Source organism: Stegostoma tigrinum, chromosome 5 (genome assembly GCF_030684315.1).
Source record: "Stegostoma tigrinum isolate sSteTig4 chromosome 5, sSteTig4.hap1, whole genome shotgun sequence".
NCBI lineage: Eukaryota > Metazoa > Chordata > Chondrichthyes > Orectolobiformes > Stegostomatidae > Stegostoma > Stegostoma tigrinum.
The window spans coordinates 30,425,650-30,449,965 of NC_081358.1; the positions used below are offsets into that span (position 1 = coordinate 30,425,650).

General features: G+C 42.0%; 1 protein-coding gene across 3 annotated transcripts in view; it reads right to left on the reverse strand.

Annotated features, from left to right (window-relative positions):
- The window catches only part of prex2 (phosphatidylinositol-3,4,5-trisphosphate-dependent Rac exchange factor 2), a 316,787-nt gene that overhangs the window by 103,160 nt on the left and 189,311 nt on the right, over window positions 1-24,316 (reverse strand). For all 3 annotated transcript variants that reach the window (XM_059645886.1, XM_048529759.2, XM_059645884.1), the window contains 2 exons: window positions 8,511-8,639; window positions 497-538 (listed from right to left, as the gene is read on the reverse strand). In XM_059645886.1, coding sequence (XP_059501869.1) covers window positions 497-538; window positions 8,511-8,639 — 171 coding nt within the window. The remainder of the gene's footprint in view (window positions 1-496; window positions 539-8,510; window positions 8,640-24,316) is intronic.

The following is a 24,316-nucleotide window of genomic DNA, read 5'->3' on the forward strand; positions in this document are numbered from 1 at the left end:
AGGGGTTGTCCACTTAAAAGAAATTCCACCTTATTTCTGTTTTGAGTGTTGTGCAGAATTCTTTACCACAGAGGGCTGTTGAGGCTGGATCATGATGTATGCTCAAGACAGAGACAGACTGATTTTTAATCAGCAAGGAAATCAAGGGTTATGGAAAAGAGCAGACAGGAAGGTGGAATTATCAGATTTCACTGCATGGCAGAACAGACTGGATGGCCTGAAGTGTTATAAGATTTATTTTAAAAACAAACTTGCATCCCAATGTGGGATCAAACCAAAAGGTCTGGAAATAAGGCTCCTGTTACATTCCACTCTTCAGGCATGATCACCACTTATAGGAGCATTAAATTACTCTGATACTAACAGGATGTGCCTTACCTTCAACATGTATAAAAGACATTTACAACCTGCTCTATGGCACACTCTAATTTATCTTAGTTGTGATACATACATCCTCTCAAATAACTTGTTTCGACTGAATGAGTTATAGCATTACCTGTATGTTCAAGGAGAGCCAGGAATACTCGTGTCTTCACCTCTGGAAGAAAAAACAATTTGATTCTAAAAGGCACTTTGGGAGAGAATCATTACAATCCTCATACACGCCTACACACATTGCAACATAACAAACAGGTATCTACACAAATCTCCCAATATTTGGGAACCAACAGCCTAGTGGTATTATCACGAGACTATTAATCCAGAAACTCAGCTAATGTTCTGGGGACCTGGCTTCAAACCCTTCAATTTGTTGCTCACATCCCATGAGTAAATATATCTCCTGGGGTGGAGAATCTAAACTCCCTGTCTGTAATGGTCACAGAGGCAGAAATCCTCATCATATTGAAGAAGCATTTAGATGTGCACTTGTGAAGCCAACACAATGGGCCAAGTGCTGAAAAATAGAATTAGAATAGTTAAGTGGTTCTTCTTGACCAGCATAGATTCAATGGGCTGAACAGCCTTTTATGTGTTGTGGACCTCTCTGACTCTATGCCACATTCTCCCTGTACCTCGGACCCTGCTACTGTGTCAAAGTTTACAGAATTGCTTTTAACTATTTCTAGCTCAGAAATCTGTCAACCACTAAGAAATCTCCCCTCAACCTCTTCTACTCCAAGTAGAAGACTCAAATCTCTCTATTTTGACATTGTAGTGACAATCCTTCATCATTGGAACCAATCCAGTAAAGCCACACATTTTTACTGGGAAAGCTCACCAAATCTGTGGATCAAACTACACCCCTTTGATTATGGAAAGATAAGATATTACATGAAGGTATGATAACTGGTTAACATAAAGTCAGTAAATTCCTTCTAAAAACCTAAAAATACAAACATAAATGCATTTTAATAAAATGGAACTAAAATAGATATATTTTTCTGAACAGGTGCACTGTAAGAAAAGAAATGGCATGTAGGTTACTCTTGTAAGCGAAAAGGATAAGGTGTTAAATGCTCTGAAGCTGGAACCTATCACAAAGGCCATCTCTGGAGTCTTGACAGATGGAGTTTGCTCAGGAAAAATGATATGGGGAAGTTACTGCAATCACTCCTCCAGGAGAACCATTAGGTTTCATTCTCAACTCACTAAGAGAATTTTTCAGAAATAAGAAAGACCAACTCTTCTGCTCAGACTCACTGTTCCCCAAATAATTCTAGGTTCCAGAGTACTATCCTTCCGTCTATTGTTTAAACAGCTCCAGGCAAGGTCTGCAGCCAAACAAGGGGTTAATCTACATGATTTCTACGCAGCCATGTTAAAACAAAATCTCCAATATCCATACTGACCATTCAAACAACACTTTTAAAGACACCAGTCTAAGTATATTCACAAACTGGTTGAGTAAAATAGCTCCACAACTATATAGAATGTAAGCTTTCCAAGAGTGATTAAATATGAAGTATCTTTGTAACAAACAATGTCAGGAGAAAGTAGGTTGGGCTGCAGCAAAGTTAACCAGTTCAGGAAAGCGGTTGGAGGCTGCTAAATGGACAGCTGGATGTCAGGATTGGATACTTTAAAAGGTCTGCCTCTGAGCTATAGAGTTTTGCGCATTTAGACACTGACAGCTTCAGTATCTGAGGAGTTTCAGATGGTGTTGAACATCCTGCAGTCATCAGAAAACATCCCAATCTCCAACCTTATAATGGTGGGAAGGCTATTGATGAAGGAGCTGATGACAGTTGGGCCTGGGTCACTTCCTTGAGGAACTCCTGCAAAGATGTCCTGGAGCTGAGATGACTGATCTCCAACAACTATGACCACCTTACTTTGGACAAGCTATGACTCCAAACAGCTAAATGATTGCCCAGATTCCCACTGATTCAAATTTTGCTTAGGATCCCCTGCCACACCTGGTTAAACATGGTCTTGATGTCAAGGGCTGTCACTCTCCTACTGTTCTCCTGAGATTACCAGGGCTCTCTCCTCATAGCAACTGAGGATCCAGATGTTCAGCACCATCCCCATGATTATGAGCAATTCTGCCCGGTAACATACTGTCATCTCCTAGACCCCCGAGAGTGAGGAAGGGCAAATATCAGTCTTTTTTGGCTTGATGGATTCAGAAATATTTACGGCTACATTAAAAGCTCTGATATCCTCCCACATCCAAAGATGTGAAGGTTAGATGGATTGGCCATGGTAAATTGCCCACAGAGTCCACGGGTATGCAGGCTGAATGGATTAAATATGGTAAACATGGAGTTACAGGGACAAGGTTAGGTCGCATGGGCTGCCCTTCCTTGAGGGTCGGTACAGACTCAATGGGCTGAATGGCCTTTTTCTGCACAGTAGGTATTCAATAATTCAATAATTTTGGATGCAATGCTGTTCTTTTCAAACTTTCTTTTCTCTGTAGAGACCAAGATATAGTTTTTTTTTGGTATCTCAGCCATATATCTATTCAAGCATAAACATAGACAGCAGGTAATTGGGTCTATTTGAGTGAGATAGTATCACATCTGAACTTGAAGTTATAACTCTGTTGTATGTAAAAAAAAATTTTCCAACACCTGACTCAGAATTGCAATCATAAGGGGCTGCTTTTAAGCTTCTGTAGCCTTACTCCTGGTCTGAGACCAGTTATATCATCCCTAATGCCACCTCTTCGCACATTCACTTAATCAGCATAGACTGAGGACTGAACCTAGGCCCTCACAACCATCCACAGTATTTGTTGAAAAGCATGTTCTAAAATCACTCAAATGTAACAAGGCAAATCAATTTGATCTTTCTGATGGATAATCTTTGAAAAGGCGGCATCATTTCAGATTTCTATTTAATCCAAGATCAAAGGGTTGTACATTTTTCAGATCTGACTGTAGCACTAGTCAGAATAAATGAATATGTCTATTCTTTGAACACTGATTTGTAAATGTCAGCCAACATAGAGATTACAAACACCTAGTACAACTTTATATTTATGTTTAGTTGCTGTTTAAAAGCAAAATATCTCTTCAGGAGCTTCAACTCTATGGTCTAAATCATAAGGAAAATTCAATCCATTTAAAATTTGAATTCAGAATAAGTACAACTGGTTACTCTGTGAAACAGGGGATTTTCATTAAATTGTAGATGGGTCACATTTAAGATCATTATGCTGTTAGAGTTGCTCATGTCCAATAAGACATCATGAATCAAACGCTTTCTATTTTGACCTCCAAGTCACACTTAAATATAATGCATACATTTACAGCGTCTACCTCACAAGTGACTAGTAATAGTCTCCTGGATGGGAAAATCACCTACCACGTGCACAGCAGACACTCCTGTGACTCTGCCAATGTTGTCTGTCTCGTACACTGCAGGCAAAGATGCCCCGGGGCTTGGTACATTGGCAAAACCATGGAGATGCTGTGACAACAGTTGAATGGACACCTCACAACAATTGCCAGACAGGAATGTTCCCTCCCTGTGGGGGTGCACTTCAGCGGTCAAAGACATTCGGCCTCGGATCTTTGGATAAATACCCTCCAAAGCAGAATACAAACAATGCAGAGTCACTAAGCAGAGGCTGATAGGCAAGTTCGGTCCCCGTGAGGACAGCATTTACTGGGATCTTGGGTTCATGTCGTGCTACAGGTGACCCCACCGCACTCTCCACACTGTCTCTCTCTCTCTCCTTCTCACAAACACACACCCGCACTTGCACACTTGTACACTCTCTCTCTCGCTCACAAACACACTCTCACACACTTATAAATCTATGGGGTTAATTTGCATTTGCAGATACACTCAATTTTGTTCAAAAAACACACAGTTTGTGGATACAGTCAGTCAGTCAATGCAGCATTTTATAAATTCCTGCTTTGGAAATAAAACCACAAATACAGACAGATACTAAACAAGGCCTCACACCAAAAGGCATTGTCTAACCTGAGATGTCACCTCTTGTATTCATTGATAAAATCTTTAGTTATCTCTGAACATTGACTTGAAAGACATTCAGAGAGTTACACATTAATCAATCGAAACTTGCATCTCCTTTTTAACTGATTAAGGAATTTACAGGAGGGAGTGGCCAGACAATTCAGAGCTATTAAATACATTCACATCAGTTGTATAATCACTTGATCTTTTACTTATAAATTTTGTGCATTGATACTTCATCTCTCATACCTGAGGAAGGGGCAACACTCTGAAAGCTTGTACGTTCAACTAAATCTGTTGGACTATAACCTGGTGTCATGTGATTTTGACCTGGTTTAAAATGGTACATCATTAGCCAAGAATACATGTCTCAAGGTGTCAGGCTTGGCAGTCCAGCACCTTCTGGCATAAGTGTAAAGTAATTTGTTGTCAATATCAAGAAATGCACAATGAGAAGAGAAAATAATTCTGCAACCTTTGAGTGGTATTTATATTCTGTGAATGTTTTGTTAGCCAATGTGTCAAATGGAGGAAAGGCAATGATTTTTTCATTTCTAACACATGCATCAACTGTAAGCTGAGGTGGCATAAATTTTGAATCTTTTTCTCATGAACTGAACTGGAAGTGACTTCCATGTGTTTAAAATGATACAGATTCAATAAGATAGAGACAGCAAAACCCTTTTCTAAGGGAGGAATCAAAGTCAAGATGGCATAATTGTAAAATTAGAGCTGGGTCGTTTAGGAAACCAGCCAGCATGGATGGCACGGTGGCTCAGTGGTTAGCACTGTTGCCTCCCGTTGCCAGACACCCAGGTTTTGATTCCTCCCTCAGGCGACACTCTTTGTGGAGTTGGCACATTCTACTCATGTTTGCATGGGTTTCCTCCCACACTCTAAAGATGTGGAGGTTAGTTAGATTGGCTGTCCTAAATTGTTGAGGAATGTTTAGGAAAGGTGCACTAGCCATGCAAAATGCAGAGCTACAGTGATAGGGTAAGGCAGTCAGTCTGGGTGGGATGCTCTTTGGAGGGTTCGTGTAGACTTGATGGGCCGAACGGCCTGCTTCCACACTGTAGGGACTTTAAGCACTTTTGCACATGGATGGTTTTGGAAATCTCAGACGCACTGCTCCAGAGAGTCTAGATGCTGGATCTACTGAAATTTTCATGACTGAAATCAATTTTGTTCCGGGTAAACACACGAAGGGGTGTGGAGTAAAGGCCCTATACTGGTGGCAAACCTCCAACATTACCCCTTGCTGTTTTTAGCTTTCCCTCATGTCTGTCTGAAATTAGATGTGAGTTAATAAATCTCCAAAGACCAGCACTGATTTTAAGATCACTTCTACTAACTTGAGCACCACAATATAATTTTTCTAATTCATTGGCAAATTGACCAGAAGTCCTTCCAGGATTGTTGAACATGACAGAATTAAACAGTGGTTGTTTTTATATTTAGCCCTGTTACAAAGCTGGTGTTGGCAAGCTCAGTGTCTGCAAAGCTGCGGTTCTATGCTCCCCAATCCCCCTACCAATGTCATTGGCTTACTTGGTCACATTTACACATTAGCTCAGCGCTGCAGCCAGCCAAAATTCAGAAGGCTCAAAATTCAATGCTATTATTACAATGAGGTGCATTTCCTCTTGATCCCCAGGCCCACACCATTCACTCCCTGCTCGCACTCAAGGTCTGGTTTAAACAAATTTCTCAAGAGCAATATACTTCAAAACTATATGCAAACATAGAAGGCATCAGTTGAAAGCTGCTAATTTCCTTATTCTACTCCTCCACTGTTATGCCATTTGGTAGAGGAAGTGCTTCAGTGCTACCCAAGAGGCCTCACTGGTGAAGTGCAGCCTTCTCACAGGCACCTGGGAAGCACTGGCCCAAGACTGTCCAAGGTGGAGGAGGAGCATCCAGGAAGGTGTCGAATACCTCGAGACTGACCTTCAGGAAAAAGCGGAAGCTGGGCCCAAACAGTGTAAGGAGTGCACTGCCACACCAACGCCCCTCCCACCCCTTCCTGCGACTACCTTCTGCCCCAAGTGTAACAGAGCATTCAAAAGCCGCATCAGTCTGTACAGTCATCTATAGACTCACCCTGAGTGAGTCATCCTCGTCTGTGAGGGACCACAATGAATTTTTAAAAATGAGCAAATTTTACAGAGTGATCTACCTTGATACCAGGTGAATATTTGAATGGTAGAAAAATGCAACATTTTCAGTCTGACAAATAGTCAGAAATTAAACTGGGAATACAGTCAGAGGGTTCAGGAGTTTCCAGAGAATATGACAATCATATTGATTCAGCGATATGCTCAACAATAATATTTACAGCTAGGTAGGAGAGTACTGCATTCAATTTTCCTTCTCTCTTCATGAGGAAACATTTTCTACTCGACCTGTTGAGTGACGTTATTATATACCTCTAAAGTAGTTGGGACTTAAACCCAGACTTCATGACTCAGAGATAAGGACACTTACCACTGCACTGAAAGAGCTTTTTCTTTGTCAGGAGTGTAGGTGTGAGAAAGTATATAATCAAACTATCTCCTGCAAGATTATTTATTTTGAGTAAAGGCATTATTAATTCTCCACATTGGAAAACATTGTGTACACAAAGCAGATGAGTGTTGTGCCTCAAAATCTTCATCACATGCATGTGTTATTTTTATAAAATTGCGAATATTTATTTGTACCTTAAACTATGGAGAGACATGGATACAGTGGATAGTCGGAATCCCTTTCCCAAGGTCGAAATGTCAGTTACTAAGGGGCGTAAGTTTTCAGTAAAAAGAGGGAAAATTGAAAAATAAATGAGGCACGTTTTTCACACCGAGGGTGGTAATTACTTGGAATGTGCTTCCAGAGAAGGTGGTAGAAGCAGGCACAATAACAAACATTTAAGAGGCATCTTGATAGATCTATGAATACGTGGAGAATAGAGGGATGCGGACCATGTAGAGGTAATAGGTTTTTAGTTTAGAAAGGTTCCATGTGTCAGTGCAGGGCTGAACGGCCTGTCTCTGTGCCGTACTGTTCTTGGTTCTTTGGACCTGCATTTGTGCATCAATTTCAATATTGCTGAAAAAAGGTACTTGAGTATCATGGGGAGGAGATGGCCTAGTTGTACAATTGCTGGACTGTTAATCCAGAGACCCAGGCATCGTTCTGAGGAAGGATCACCGGACCCAAAACGTTAACTCTGTTTTTTCCTTCACAGATGCTGCCAGACCTGCTGGGCTTTTCCAGCAATTTTGTTAATGTTCTGGAGACGTGGGTTTGAATCCTGCCATGACAGATGGTGGAATTTAAATTCAATTTTAAAAAAAGTCTGGATTTAAAAATCTAATGATTACCACGAATCCATTGCCGATTTTTGGAAAAACCATCTGGTTCATTAATGTCCTTTAGGGAAGGAAACTGCCATCCTTATCTGATCTGGCCTACATGTGACTCCAGACACTTGCAATGTGGTTGACTGTTAACTGCTCTCTGAGAAATTAGGGATGGGCAATACGTACTGCCTGGTCAGTGACACCCTCATCCCATTAATGAATAAAAGAAAAACTTGAATAGTTTCCTTCATCAATACTTAAGATCTGTGCTCCCAAACAATAAGACAGTCTGTCGAACTAAATCTTTGAATTTTGATTTCAGAATGTTGTCATAAAGAACACAAGCTGGATAAAAATTGAATGACATGGCTTGCATTGAATACTAAGATGCACATTAAGTCAACAGTAAAATATGAGGCCAGATGAAAGCAACATTTTTGTACGAAAACATCTCAAATATCAAAACTTTCAATGTTAAAAATCAACCTTCTTAATGTGTAAGTAATAGCAAGATAATTTTTAAATTTGCTGTTGCTCCTTATAATATACGTAATATGATGTATTAATTTTACATATAAAATTATATTATGATTTTTCTAAAAAAAAAAGTTGCTAAAGCCTGAAATGAAATCTGTAGAAGCAACTTATTTTACCGGATGAAGTAACAACTGACTTCAAAACAAATCTCTTTCCCATATTTGCTTTGGGACTTGAAGTCATCTTGTCCCCCAAAAAATGTGTTTATTTTATAACTAAGATAATAAATTTCAGAATCTGTTAGCGCATGTCACAAACCTTCTACAAATCTTGTAATAGCCTGGATGAGGTTGTGCACATTACTGGGGATGTTCCATGGATCTCTCTGCACATGAGTCCGTAGCTGTGCTGTACAATTGACCTCCGATTCCATTTCGTTCTTGAATTCTGTCCAACAATGAAAGGTTAAGAACAGTTATACATTTTTTATTAGTGGAAATTTTTGGATTATATCACATCACTTTGTAATGCAGCTGTAAGCCACACTGTTCTTGTTACTGATAATGACACCTTGTTCTCTTCTCCTCAGATTTTCACAATCTTATTACTCAGCAAGCCAATTAAATGTCCAGGAGCAAATAAGGGAAAAGAATTAGATACCCATCTACATATCTACTCCCTACCATTTTTAACTTTTGTTAATTATTTCATTTCATTACAATGATATATTACATTAATATATAGGTGCCAGCTGCGGTTCAGTGATAATGATCTTGTCTTTGGATCAGAATGTGTGTTCAAGACAGCCAAGATTGGGGCACGTGATTCTCGCTGTCAGTGTAGTTAAGGAATACAATGTGAGAATAGGAAAGTGTTGCTGTATTAGTGAGGCCACATCTCAAGTATTGCATGCAATCTTGGGCTCCTTACTTGAAGAGGGACGTAGTTGTATTGGATGCAGTTCAATGGAGGTTCAGTTGATTGGTTCCAAAGATGAAGGGTTTGTCTCATGAGGTGAGATTGAGCAGCTAAGGCTTATACTGTCTGTTGTTTAGAAGAATGAGAGGAGATCTACTTGAGGCAAATAAGATGTTAAAGGGGATTGACAAAGTAGACGCAGGGAGGATGTTTCCTGGGGGCAATCTAGAATGAAAGGTTACAGTTTTAGGGTAAGGGAGTGGAGATTTAAAGCAGAGATGCAGAGAAATTCCTCCCTCACAGGGTCATGAATCGGTTGAATTCACTGGTTCAGACTGTGGAGGAAGTTGGGACATGAGGTAAATTTAAGGAGGACATAGACAGGTTATTAATGAGTAATGGGTTGAGGGTTATGGATAGAGGGCAGGAAAGTGGATTTGAGGCCAAGATGAGATCAGCCACGATCGTATCAAATGATGAGCTGAAAGGCCCACTTCTAGCCCTAGTTCATTATGTGCTTCTGCTGTGCTGAGGAAGGGCTGTTTTTCAGTTGAAACATTAAACTGATTTAAACATAAACTGCTGAGCCAAAGCCAAGATAGATTTTTAATCTGGAAGGGAATCAGAGATATTTTTGTTTTATTCACATGTAGGATATACACATCACTGGCCGTGCCAGCATTTATTGTCTACACCTGGGAATTAGGCAGTGAAGTGAAGCTGAGGATTATCAGATCAGCCACGATTGCATGGAATGGCAGAGCAGACTCAATTGGCCAAATGTCCTACTTCTGCTCCTTGCGTTTCGGGCTCACACCATTGAAGTTCCATATCCCTTGCACCATTCCCATGATTGTCTGCTGCACACTCTCTAAAATCCTCATATTTTCCTTTGGCATAGATATAATATATCAGGTGAGCACTGTCCTTAAAAAGTTTATCCTTAAAAAGTCTAGCATAACTTTCTTCTTTTCTAGTGTATACCCTAATTAATAAAGCTTAGCTCACAAACAAACAAAGAGACTCAGAAAGCTGAAAGAATGGCAGATGCTGTAAGCCAGAAACAAAGACACAAGTTGCTGGAAAAGCTCAGAACTGAAGAGGGGTCACCGGACCCGAAACGTTAACTCAGATATTTTTCTTCACAGATGCTGCCAGACCTGCTGAGATTTTCCAAAGAAACTCAGATTGGCAGCATCTGCGGATATTTCAAGACCAGTATAATTCTTCTTCAGAACCCACCATCAGAGGGAGTTAGAACTTTATCAATAAAGTTCTGAAGAAACATCACAATGAGCTTGAAATGTTAACTATGTTTCACTCTTCACAGAACAGCTAAGTTTTCCAGCATTTTCTGTTTGGATTTCAGATTTCCTCATCCACTCCTACTTTAATGAAGTTTAGGATTCTACATACTTAATCATTAATCTCTCCTGCCACCTTCAATGATTTCTGTGAATACGCATCCAGTCTAGCAGGTCACAAGAACCTTATTTGCATGTATGAGAGTCTTATTAAAACCACAAAATGAATAAATTAGGTTCACCATTCCAATTAGCTTCTACCCAATTGAGATACTCAATGCTTCAGAGACTTGGCTGCATATAGCAGCTGTATGTCAAGCAGATTGAAGTTCTTCCTAACTTCGGGGTAATTATAATGTCATTACCGAGGACTGTAGCAATTCAAGGAAGCAGTTCACCAACTCCTTCTCCGGGGAATTTAGGGATGGGCAAAATATGCTGGCCCAGTCTGTTGTCCCCACATACCCTGAACAAATAAAATTAGATGTCTCTAAGTATCTACCAGAAAGGAAGACAAATAGAAGTAAGCTTTTTAACTATCGGACAAACTGCATTTATCCAAAGTGTTGATTTCTCTAGTCATTCATCATAATTTATTCCACTGATAGTACAGCTGAGTTTTGTTGTTGTCATAAAAACTTGTTGGTGTGTCATTGATCTGAAGTGACCGGTGCAAATTAGTGGCTAAACCCAAATCCAGTGAAGATAACCAGAGAAAATATCAGAAGATCAACTGAACTTGTACAACTCCAAGTAATTACTGCCAATCAGTTTTGTAACTAAGGGTTCAGACTGCCATCTAGTGCACTGAATGCAATAGTATTCAAAAGCCACAGTTATCAAAGTAACATTAAGAATCCTAAAAGACCATCGTCACAAAATTAATTTTATCGCAGTGGCATTTGAGGGCCAAACGCATCATAAGGGTACATAGCACATGTTAAAATTGATATTCAGTCAAAATTGGTCAACAAAAGGTCACATTACATTCTGATATTTTGTTTGAAAAAAATCACGCATTCTTTGTTAGTCCTTTAATATTCTGCATGAAATTATTTTCCTATCTCAGGTCTGCGTATTGGCATTTGAAGTATATTCCAATCAGATTTGCATTCAGCTATTAGTTTAATTCATTTATGGCCTCAGAACTGATTAAATTCTATTTCTTCTCCATCAAATTATACTGCGCAAACCAGCAAATGGTGAATATTGTAACCTTCAGAGAACAGGATGTAAAATTGTGCCACATTTAATACTGCCAAGCGTGGTTGAGGTTTCCAGTAGGTCACTCTGAACAATTCAAAGGTTACTGTCAGCTTTAGTCACTTAATATGAGTGAGATAGAGAGGTAGAGATAGAGAGAGAGATAGACAGAGAGAGAGATAGACAGAGAGATAGAGAGAGAGAGAGAGAGAGAGAGATGGAGATGGAGAGAGAGATAAAGAGAGAAAGATAGATAGACAGAGGTAGATAGATAGATAGATAGAGAGAGACTGAGCTGGGAGCAAAGGAATAAACTCCATGCAGGAAATGGACTGCTGTAAAGGTAGCAGAGGTCACTGGCTGTGTAGTTGGCACCTGGAAGAAGACTCAAGAGCTATTTGTTAGCTCTGTGCATTGGAGCAGCCAGAGGTGCAGCTAGGGTCATGCATTGAAACAGGAGAAGACTATTTTGCTGAGCATGCCTGCTCCACCATTCTGGCTATCTCTTCAATGCCACTCCTACAATATCTCCATTATCTTAATGTCATTGGAGTCATAGAGTCATACAGTATGGAAACAGACCCTTTGGCCCAACTCATCCATGCTGACCATGTATGCCAACTAGTCACACATTTGCCTCTGTTTGTTCCATAACCCTCTTTCCTACACATGGACCTGTCCAAATGTCTTTAAAATGTTGTAATTGTGCCTGTCTCCATCACTTTCTCTGCCAGCTCATTCCACGCATGCCTCTGTGTGAAAAAGTTGCCCCACATGTTAAGTCTCTCCCCTCTCACCTTAAACCTATACGTTTTAGTTTTGAACTGCCCTACCCTTGGAAAAAGACATTGGCTATTCACCTTATCTGTAGCCCTCATGACTTTATAAATATCTTTAAGGTAACACCTCAGCCTCCGATGTTCCATGGAAAAGAATCCCAGCCTATACTGCGTCTCCTTATAACTGAAACCTTTCAGTCTTGGTAACATCCTTGCAAATCTGTTTTGCACCCTTTCCAGTTTAACACCATCTCTGCTATAGCAAGGCAACCAGAACTATACTCAATATTCTAAAAGTGGCCTCACCAATGTCCTCTACAGCCATAACATGACATCCCAACTCCTATAATCCGACCAAGTGTACTTTACAACTTCTTCACTATCCTATCCACCTGCGACTCCACTTTCACGGATATGCTGAGCCAAAAACATTCAGGCACACTTGCCTTGGGAGCTGAAAGCCAAGCCTGAGTACCAAGAGCAGAAGGAACATATGCTCTGATTTATTAAGTGGAAGTGGCACTGTGAACAAACTGGGTCAGAGTGACTCCAAGTCTGTGTGAAATAGTATGTGCCAGTTGCCGAGAAATGTGTTTTACATCGACAACATTGTATAATGTGGAAGTTGGTATCTGATGTGCGCTGGCACCATGAAAGCAGGACATTTCTTGATTACCCCCATGATCATGTTACTTATTCATGTGCTTTCGCATGAAGATGGAGCTGAGATTTAAACAGCAGCAGATGGACTCCCGTCCTTTATAAATATTACAGGTTGCTGACAGACTTAGATGTGTTTGGCAGACAAAATGCAGGACTCTTATGCTAATTAATTGCATGGATGTTATTGGCAAGCAACAGCTAGGTTTGGTCATCAAAAGAATGTCATACATCAAACAGACCACAAGCTGTGGTCTTTTCCTGAGAAGAAAATGTACTTGCAAAACTCCAGAATTGCACAGATATCCAACTGACTGGGGGAATCAGATAAGGACACTAAACAGACATTTACAGTACAGTAAGAGGCCTTTCAGGTCATTGTGTGTCAACAAAGATCTGACTGTACTAGTCCATTTACCAGTTAGAGCAACACAAGTGAATGAAGTTCAGACAGTGAGTTTCAAACTCTGTGCAAACAAAATTTCTCAACTCTCCTAACCTTCCCCCTCTTACTTTAAATCTTTCCACTCTTGCTACTGATGCCTTCCTATCTATCTTCTCAGTAAACCTCATTATTTTGTACACCTCCAGTAGTCCCCTCACAATCTTCCCTGCTGCAAGGAAAACAACCCCAGCCTATCCAATCGTCCCTTATTTCACAGACCTTCCAGCCCAGGCAGCATCTTAAAACCACCCAACGTCAACTAAGGCTCTGAGAAATGACAACTGCAGAAACAACCCTGTAAATCCTGCAAAATCTTTCTTACTGATTTTTGTTTTTAAATTCATTTGTGGAATATGGCTGGGCCAGCATTTATTGCCCATCCCTAGTTGGTCTTGAGAAGGTGGTGGTGAGCTGCCTTCTTGAACCACTGCAGTAGCTGTTTGGGTTTGGAAACTTCTATACGTCTCTCCCTGCTATAGCAAAACACTTCAGTTCTCTCTTTCTCTCTCACCCTCACCACCACCCCAAATCTCTCCCTCTCTCTCCTCTCTCTCTCTCTTAGAGAGAGTTTTCTCTTGATGTTCTTTCCTCCTGGACTGAAGATTGCAAAGGAGACAATCTATTTTATTGTATGTGCCTGTGCCAATGGTGTGTTGATGGGATGTTTCTGTATGGGAATAGTTGCTGTTTAGTAGTTAAATGATCTATTATTCTGTTACACTTTCCAATATAGTTAAATTAGACCAATTCTTCTTTCTTTTGTTGTATTTTAACAATAATGTATGAGAATAGAATGTATTTTGCTTCAAGCCTCACAGATTGACTAATCAAATTCGAGTCATAAAGACATAGAGTCATTGAGTTGTACAGCATGGAACAGACCCTCCTGTCTAACGCATCCATGCCAACCTTAATCTTAAATTAATCTAATCCCAATTGCCAGCATTTGGCATGGTGGCTCAGTGGTTAGCACTGTAGCCTCACAGCACCAGGGACCCAGATTCAATTCCAGCCTCAGGCAACTGTCTGTGTGGAGTTTGCACATTCTCCCCGTGTCTGCATGGGTTTCCTCCGGGTGCTTCGGTTTCCTCCCACAGTCCAAAGATGTGCAGGCTGGGTGGATCAGCCATGCTAAATTGCCCGTAATGTTCAGGGGTGTGTGGATTACAGGGGGATGGGTCTGGGTGGGATGCTTCAAGGGGTGGTGTGGACTTGTTGGGCCGAAGGGCCTGTTTCCTCACTGTAGGTAATCTAATCTAAACCCTTCTTATTTACATATCCATCTATATCCCTTTTAATTGCTGTTATTTACCAGCTCCCATCACCTCCTCTGGTAGCTCATTCCATACATACACCACTCTCTGCATGAAGAAGATTGCCCGTTAGGTTCCTTTTAAATTTTTCCCCTCCCACATTAAACCTATGCCTTCTAGTTCTGGATACCCCAGGGAGAAGACCTGTCTATTCAACCTATCCATACCCTCATGATTTTATAAACCTCTATAAGGTCACCCCTCAGCCTCCAATGCTCTAGGGAAAATAGCTCCATCCTAACCAGCCTTTCCCTATCGTATAAACATAGAACATAGAACATAGAACAGTACAGGCCCTTCGGCCCACGATGTTGTGCTGACCGATTACCCTACTAAGATCAAAATACCCCGCATACCCTACATTTTACTATCCACTGTGTGTCTATCCAAGAGTCTCTTATAAATCTCTAAAGTATGACTCCACTATCACTGCTGGCAGCACATTCCACACGCCCACCGCTCTCTGTGTAAAGAACCCACCTCTGACATCACCCCATACCTTCCTCCATCTTTTTTCTTCTTTAGCATTAATGTAATAAAATCTGAAGAGAATCTTTTCTGTAAACAATAACGATTCTGAAGATTCACTTCCCACACTAGTAAATTCACACAAGGAAATCAATTTCTTAGAATTTCACAATTTCAGATAAGTCTGCATTCTTGTCGCAACATGTGTTTGGAAAAAATGCATATTTTTAAAAACACATATTTTGGGAGAGGTGAAGGCCCATTGGTATTATCGCTGGCCTATTAATCTAGAAACTCAGGTAATGTTCTGGGAGCAGTACAAATCCTGCCATGGTAAATGGTGGAATTTGAATTCAATAAAACAAATCTGGAATTAAGAATCTACAGATGACCATGAATTATGTCGATTTTCGTAATGTCCTTCAGGGAAGGAAATCTGCTGTCCTCACCTGGTTTGGCCTGCATGTGAATCCAGACTGACAGCAATGTGGTTTGGCAGTGAATGGCAGAACCCTTAGGAATATTGATATGCAGAGGGATCTGGGTACAAGGTCCACAGATCACTGAAGTGGCAGCGCAGGTAGATAAGGTAGCAAAAAAGGCCAACAGCATGCTTTCCTTCATTGGAGGGGGCATCAAATATAAGGATAGACAGCAGCTTGATAGAACTTTATCCAGGACACACCTGAAGTATTACCCACAGTTCTGATCACCACACTACCAGAGGGTACAGAAAAGGTTCACCAGAATGTTGCCTGGCATGGGAGATTTTAGCTATGAAGACAGGTTGGATAGACTGGTTCTGTTTTTACTAGAATGCAGGAGATTGAGGGGTGACCTGATAAAAGTTTATAAGATTGTGGATTGCATGGATAGAGGGGAAAGTGTGATGCTTTATCCCAGGGTGCAGAAGTCAATTACTAGGGCGACACTGTATCAGTTTGCGGGCATGGGGCGAAGTTTAAAAGAGCTGTGCAAAGCAAGTTTTTCACACCGAGTGGTGAATGCCTGGAACATGCTACCAGAGGAGATGGTAGAAGCTTACACAATAGCAACATTCAAGAAGCACCAGGACTGATACATGCATAAGGAGGGAACTGAGCGATATGGATCTGTAGGTGAGTCAGTTTAGTACAGAAGGGTAAAATATATCAGTGCAGACGGAAGAGCCTGTTCCTCAGCTGTATAAACCTTCCAACAGCCTTGCAAATCTTTTCTGAACCCTTTCAAGTTTCACAACTTTGGCAGGGAGACCAGAATTGCACACAGTATTCCAAAAGTGGCCTAACCAATATCCTATACAGTCACAACACGACCTCCCAACTGCCATACTCAATGCACTGACCAATAAAGGCAGACATACCAAGCACCTTCATCACTATTTCATCAACCTGCGACTACACTTTTTAAGAAATATGAACTTGTACTCCAAGGTCTCCTTGTTCAGCAGCACTCCCCAAGATCTTACCATTAAGTGTACGAGCCATGCCTTGAATTGCCTTTCCAAAATGCAGCACTTCACATTTACCTAAATTAAATTCCATCTGCCAATCCCCAACCCATCATTTCCAGAAGACAATATTTGCCTTTAAAAATAAGAAGAGTTGGTTTCTAAGCTATCTTCTTAATATATTTTAAGTGAGTTTGATCTGGTGTATAATAGCAGTTAGAACTGAACTCACCTCCTAAACTTGTCAATCTTCATAGTTAACAAGGTGTCGAGCTGGATGAACACAGCAGGCCAAACAGCATCAGACGCAGAAAGGCTGACATTTTGGGCCTAGGCCCTTCATTTTCTGAAGAAGGGTCTAGGCCCGAACCATCAGCCTTCCAGCTCTTCTGATGCTGCTTGGCCTGCTGTGTTCATCCAGCTCTACACCTTGTCATCTCAGATTCTCCAGCATCTGCAGTTCCTATTAGGTCTGAAACAACCTTCATTGTTACTCCAGTTATTACAGTAACAAGACAGAACATTCCCTCTAACTTTGAATCTGCACCTAAACCACAGACCTATCCATATAACACTTACCACATGGCCATTCATTTTCAATAGAATGAAAAGGTTGTTAATGTAAGTGCAGTTTTCTTCCTCATAGATTTTGCTAAATGCAGAATTACTTACCTCACAGAATTTTTACATTTTGAAGATTGAACAACTGATGTCAAATTTATAAAGGAAGCCTCCCCCAGATTAAGATAGGAAATACCTATTTTAAATGCTCTGCATTTTGTCACTTTCTGCCTTGAAAACATGAACTCATGCTGAAGGAGTCCACAGGCAGAAACACATCCTTGCACCGCTTAAACCTATGCCCCCCATGGACATTTCCATCCTGGGGAACAGACTCTGACTATCCATGCCTCTCAACGTTTTATAGACTTCCATCACATCACCCCCTCAGCTTACTATGCTCGAGTGAAATCAATCCAAGTTTGTCCAACCTCTCTTTATAGCTAATACACTCCCATCCAGGTAACATCCTTGACAACCTCTTCTGCACCCATACAAAGCCTCCACATCTTCCTTCCTAAACATGGCCTACAGCCTTAACCCTTACCCTAACCCTAAATTAAACCCTAAACGAAATTGTAACCCCAACCTCCTCTAACCTTATACACCAGGGATAAATCAAGGTAAGCTTCTCTTTTTTTTTACCTTCTGTTTAGGGGATTAGCAGGGATGGCAGTGCAGGTAGAGGAATGTTCCTCCTGCATGATGTATGAGGTGAGGGACACCATTAGCGTCCCATTCAAATAAGTCTGCAGGAAGTGCACCCAACTCTTGCTCCTCCAAGGCCGCGTTAGGGAACTAGAGTGGGAGCTGGATGAACTTCGGATCATTCGGAAGGCAGAGTCTGTGATAGACGAGAGTTACAGGGAAGTAGTTACTCCTAAGCGTGAAGAACGCTGGGTAACTGTTAGAAGGGGGGAAAAGCAGTCAGTGCAGGGATCCCCTGTGGTCATTCCCCTGAAAAACAAGTATACCGTTTTGGATACTGTTGGGGGGGAAGACTTACCAGGGCCATGCAGTAGGGTGCAGGTCTCTGGCACAGAGTCTGTCCCTCTTGCACAGAAGGGAAGGGGAGATAGGAAGAGAGTGATAGTTACTGGGGACTCAATAGTTAGAGGGACTGATAGAAGGTTTGCCAGGAACGAAAGAGACTCACGATTGGTGTGTTGCCTCCCAGGTGCCAGGGTCCGTGATGTCTCGGATCGTGTCTTTGGGGTCCTGAGGGGAGAGGGTGACCAGCCCCAAGTCGTGATCCACATAGGCACCAACGACAAAGGTAGAAAGAGGGATAGGGATGTCAGGCAGGATTTCAGGGAGCTAGGGTGGAAGTTGAGAGCTAGAACAAACAGAGTGGTCATCTCTGGTTTGTTATCCGTGCCACGTGATAGCGAGGCGAAGAACAGGGAGAGATTTCAGCTGAACACATGGCTGCAGGGATGGTGCAGGAGGGAGGGCTTCAGGTACATGGACAATTTGGGCTCATTCTGGGGAAGGTGGGACCTCTACAAACAGGACAGTCTCCACTTGAACCAGAGGGGCACTAATATCCTGGGTGGGAAATTTGCTAGCGCTATTCGGGTGGATTTAAACTAGCTCAGAAGGGGGATAGGAAACTGAAGTGTGGTCCTAGTACACAGGAGGATGAGGAGGGACATGATAGGGAGGACATGGTCAGGACCTCACTGTCACAGGAGTGTGCTGGCAGACAGCAAATCTGGATTGAAGTGTGTCTACTTTAATGCCAGGAGTATCGGAATAAGGTAGGTGAGCTTGCAGCTTGGATAGGTACCTGGGACTTTGATGTTGTGGCCATTTCGGAGACCTGGATAGAGCAGGGTCAGGAATGGATGTTGCAGGTTCCAGGGTTTAGATCTTTCATTAAGGTCAGGGAAGGTGGTAAAAGAGGGGGAGGTGTGGCTTTGTTGCTCAAGGACAGTATAACGGCAGCTGAAAGAACCTTTGATGAGGACTCGACTACTGAGGTGGAATGGGCTGAGGTTGCCGAGGAAGGTTTGTCGACTGAGTCAGTATGGGTGGCAGTTAGGAACTGCAAGGGAGCAGTAACCTCACTGGGGGTTTTCTACAGACCCCAAATAGCAGTAGGGAGATCGAAGAACTCATTGGCCGGCAGATTGTTGAAAAGTGCAAACGTAGCAGGGTTGTTGTTATAGGTGACTTCAACTTTCCCAATATAGATTGGAGCCTCCTTAGTGCAGATGGTTTGGATGGAGCCGTTTTTGTCAGGAGTGTTCAGGAGGGTTTCCTTACTCAGCATGTGGACAGGCTGACGGGGGGGAGGCCATTTTGGATTTGGTGCTTGGCAATGAGCCAGGACAGGTGTCAGATCTCGTGCTGGGAGAACACTTTGGTGATAGTGACCACAACAGCCTCACATTTACCATAACCATGGAAAGGAAAAGGAGCAGTTACCAGGGGAAGATATTTAACTGGGATAAAGGAAACTATGACGCTATCAGACAGGAGTTGGGAAGTACAGATTGGGAGCAATTGTTCCACAGAAAGGCCACAGCAGACATGTGGAGGCTGTTTAAGGAGCAGTTGTTGCGAGTGATGTATAAATTTGTTCCTCTGAGACAGGTAAGAAGGGGTACGATTAAGGAGCCTTGGATGACGGGAACAGAGGTGCTTCTTGTCAAAAAGAAAAAGGCAGCGTACGTAAGGTGGAGGAAGCAAGGGTCTAGCACAGCTTTAGAAGATTAGAGGCTTGCTCGGAAGGACTTCAAAAGTGGACTGAGGAGGGCCAGGAGGGGGCACGAAAAAGGCTTGGCAGGAAGGATTAGGGAGAACCCGAAGGCATTTTACTCATACATGAGGAATAAGAGAATGATCAGGGAGAAGGCAGGGCCAATCAGGGATGGCATAGGGAACTTGTGTGTGGAGTCTGAGCAGATAGGGGAAGCCCTAAATGAGATTTGCTTCGGTTTTCACTAAGGAAAGGGACCTTGTTGTGAATGAGAACTTTGAGGAGCAGGAAAACAGGATTGAACAGATCAAGATTGAGGAAGTTGATGTGGTGGAAATTTTGGCAAACATTAAGATTGATAAGCCCCCAGGGCCAGACCAGATTTATCCCAGATTGCTCCGGGAAGTGAGAAAGGAGGTTGCTAAGCCACTGGCGAAGATCTTTGCCTCCTCACTCTCCACGGGAGTTGTACCGGAAGATTGGAGGGAGGCAAATGTTGTTCCTCTTTTCAAGAAAGGGAATAGGGAAGTCCCTGGAAATTATAGACCAGTCAGTCTTACGTCTGTGGTCAGCAAGGTTTTGGAAAGAATTCTGAGGGATAGGATTTATGGCTATTTGGAAAAGCATAGTGTGATTAAAGGGAGTCAGCATGACTTTGTGAGGGGCAGGTCATGCCTTACAAATCTTATTGAGTTCTTTGAGGAAGTCATGAGACAGGTTGACGAGGGTCGAGCAGTGGATGTGGTGTACATGGACTTCAGCAAGGCATTTGATAAGGTTCCCCATGGCAGGCTCATTCATAAAGTCAGGAGGTGTGGGATACAGAGTGATTTGGCTGTCTGGATTCAGAATTGGTTGGCTGACAGGAGGCAGAGAGTGGTTGCAGATGGTAAGTATTCTGCCTGGAGGTCAGTGCTGAGTGGTGTCCCGCAGGGCTCTGTTCTTGGGCCTCTGCTCTGTGTAGTTTTTAGAAATGATTTGGATGAGGAGGTTGAGGGGTGGGTTAGTATGTTTGCTGATGACACAAAGGTTGGAGGTGCCATTGATAGTATCGAGGGCTATTGCAGGCTTCAGCGAGACATTGACAGAATGCAGAGCTGGGCTGAGAAATAGCAGATGGAGTTCAACCTGGATAAATGCGAAGTGATGCATTTTGGAAGGTCGAACTTAAATGCTGAATATAGGGTTAAAGGCAGGATTCTCGGCAGTGTGGAGGAACAGCGGGATCTTGGTGTTCAAGTGCATAGCTCCCTCAAAGTTGCCACCCAGGTGGATAAGGTTGTTAAGAAAGCATATGGTGTTTTGGCTTTCATTAACAGGGGGATCGAGTTTAAGAGCCGCGAGGTTATGCTGCAGCTCTACAAAACCCTGATGAGACCACACTTGGAATATTGTGTCCAGTTCTGGTCGCCCTATTGTGGGTAAGATGTGGAGGCTTTGGAGATGGTGCAAAGGAGGTTTACCAGGATGCTGCCTGGACTGGAGGGCTTGTTTTACGAGGAGAGGTTGACTGAGCTCGGACTTTTCCCTCTGGAGAGAAGGAGGAAGAGAAGTGAACTGATCAAAGTGTACAAGGTAATGAGAGGCATGGATAGAGTCGATAGCCAGAGACTTTTCCCCAGGGCAGGATTGACTGCCACGGGGGGGTCATAGTTTTAAGGTGTTAGGAGGAAGGTATAGAGGAGACATCAGAGGGAGGTTCTTCACCCAGAGAGTTGTGAGTGCATGGAATAGTTTACCAGTGGTAGTCGTGGAAGCAGAGTCATTAGTGACATTTAAGCGACTGCTGGACATGCACATGGACAGCAGTGAACTGAGGGGAATGTAGGTTAGGTTATTGTATGTTTGGATTAGGATTATTCCACGGCACAACATCATGGGCCGAAGGGCCTGTACCGTGCTGTACTTTTCTATGTTCTATGTTCTAACCCTAACATGAAAGCTTACACTTAACCTACCCATAACTGCTGTCTCAACATCTGAGTGAATGGACTGACAAAAGGGAACTCAAAATGTTACCTTGACATTTTGGGAAGAACAGAGTATGTTGAAATGCTGGATTCATGTACTTGTTAGTAGCATGGCATAACATAAGCATGGAATGGACTTACTGGTTGCTTTAATTGATTTACAGGGAATAAACATTTTCTATAGCCTATTTCTTACATACTAAGTAATGTTATGTCTATGTTGATTTTTGTGTGTTTGGTACAGTAAAAGTATCAAACTTACGTATCAAACTTTCTTGTGCGATCCTATCTAACAGTCACTGGGAAATCCCTGTCACTTCAGGGACTCTTGTGGAATATGAATTCAGAGGCTGTAAAACTGATACAGTGGAACGTTGCAGAATTTTAACAAATAGGAATGCAGCAACTTTCTCTTCATTTACTGACAATGTCAGCATAGTTATCTTCAACGCTCAGACTTGTCTGTTAATATCTTGCAATGTTAATAAAGATCATTTCGACAGCTGTGGCAGAGAAGGTGGGAATTGACTTAAAAGTCTGGATGGAAAAAGAAGAGATTGTTGAAGGACATTTATATAAATGATTTGGATGTGAATTTAGCAGGAACGGTCAGTAAGTTTGCAGACATTGGAGGTGTTGTGAATATTGAAGAGGGTGATCTCAGAGTATAGCGGGACCTCGATCAGATGGGCCATTGGGCAGATGATGTTTAATTTACAAATATTTGAGTTATTGCATTTTGGAAAGGCAAATCAGGTCTGGACTTATATAGTTAATGGCAGGGTCCTGGGAGTGTCTTCAAGCAAAGAGACCTCAGTGTGTAGATTCATAGTTCCTCAAAACTGGAGTCATAGGTGGGCAGGGTAGTGAAGGAGGTGTTTGGTATGCTTGCCTTTATTGGTCAGTGCATTGAACATAGGAGTTAGGAGGTCATTTTGCAGCTGCACAGGACATTGATTAGGTCAATTTTGGAATATTGTTGTTCACTTCTGATCTCCCTGCTAGAGGAAAGACGTTGGGAAACTTGAAAGAGTTCAGAAAATATTTACAAGGATGTTGCCAGGTTTGGAGGGTATGAGCTATAGGGAGAGGCTGGATAGACTGCGGCTATTTTCTCTGGAGCATCGGAGGCTGAGGGATGACTTTATAGAGGTTTATAAAATCATGAGCAGCATGGATAGGGTAAATAGACAAGGTCATTTTCCCAGGGTAGGGGAGCCCAAAACTAGATGGTATAGGTTTAATGCAAGAGGGGGAAGATTTGAGAAGGGACCTTAGGAGCAAATTTTCACGCAGAGGGTGATGCATGTATGGAATGTGCTGCTAGAGGAAGTGGCGGAGGCTGGTACAATTACAAAGTTTAAAACGTGAGTACATGGGTATATGAATAGGAAGGGTTTAGAGAGACATGGGCCAAATGCTGGCAAGTGCGACTGGATTAATTTAGGATATCTGGTCAGCATGGACGAATTGGACTGTTTCCATGCTTCACAACTCGACGACTGTATGACTAAGAATAATTCGTTCTCATGAGAACTTCAGAGTGGCATTCCTCATGGTCGTTAGTATGTAGCAGATAACATCACGTGTTTCCTCTTAAATAACATTGAGCCCTCTAATCCAGAACAGGAACCAGTGTTTGTATTTGGTTTATTGATTGATTGATTGATTGATTTATGGATTTATGATCATGTGTACCTAAGTATAGTGAAAAGTTTTGTTTATGAGCAGTACAGGCAGATCATAGTAAGCAAAGACGTACAGATCATAGGGTGCTTGGACAGAGCGAGGCATACAGGTTAAACTGCAGAGGAAGTGTGCAAAGCAAGATCAACATTATTTGAATTTAGAGAGGTCCATTCATCGTCTAATAATGACAGGGAAGAAGCTGTTCTTGAATACGCCATCCTCTGTTCAATTCATTCTTGCAGATGCCCGCACACTGAAGTGACAGTATTTAACACAAAATTCACAAATAGCCCCAGTGGTAACAAAACATGCTGAAGACTCACCCATGCCTGAGAACTCAGAGAATAATCTTGACTCCAAGTGGTTCATGACAGCGCAAAAATTAGAATTAGAATTAAGTGTTATTGTCACACGTACCAAGTACAGAAATAGAGGAGTACCATGAAAAGTTTACAATGTCACCTCTCATTAAGCCATCTTTGGTACAAAGTACCTTGGTACAAATCTTAGACACAAAAAGTGAAGTAAAGAAGAAAAAAGTTGCATTACCTTTCAGTGATACATAGTATAAGTTAGAAATAAGACATTGTTAAAAGGATAAACATTACAAGGCAACTAAATACCACTGGCATTCCTGCTGCTCATGTATTTCCACAGAAC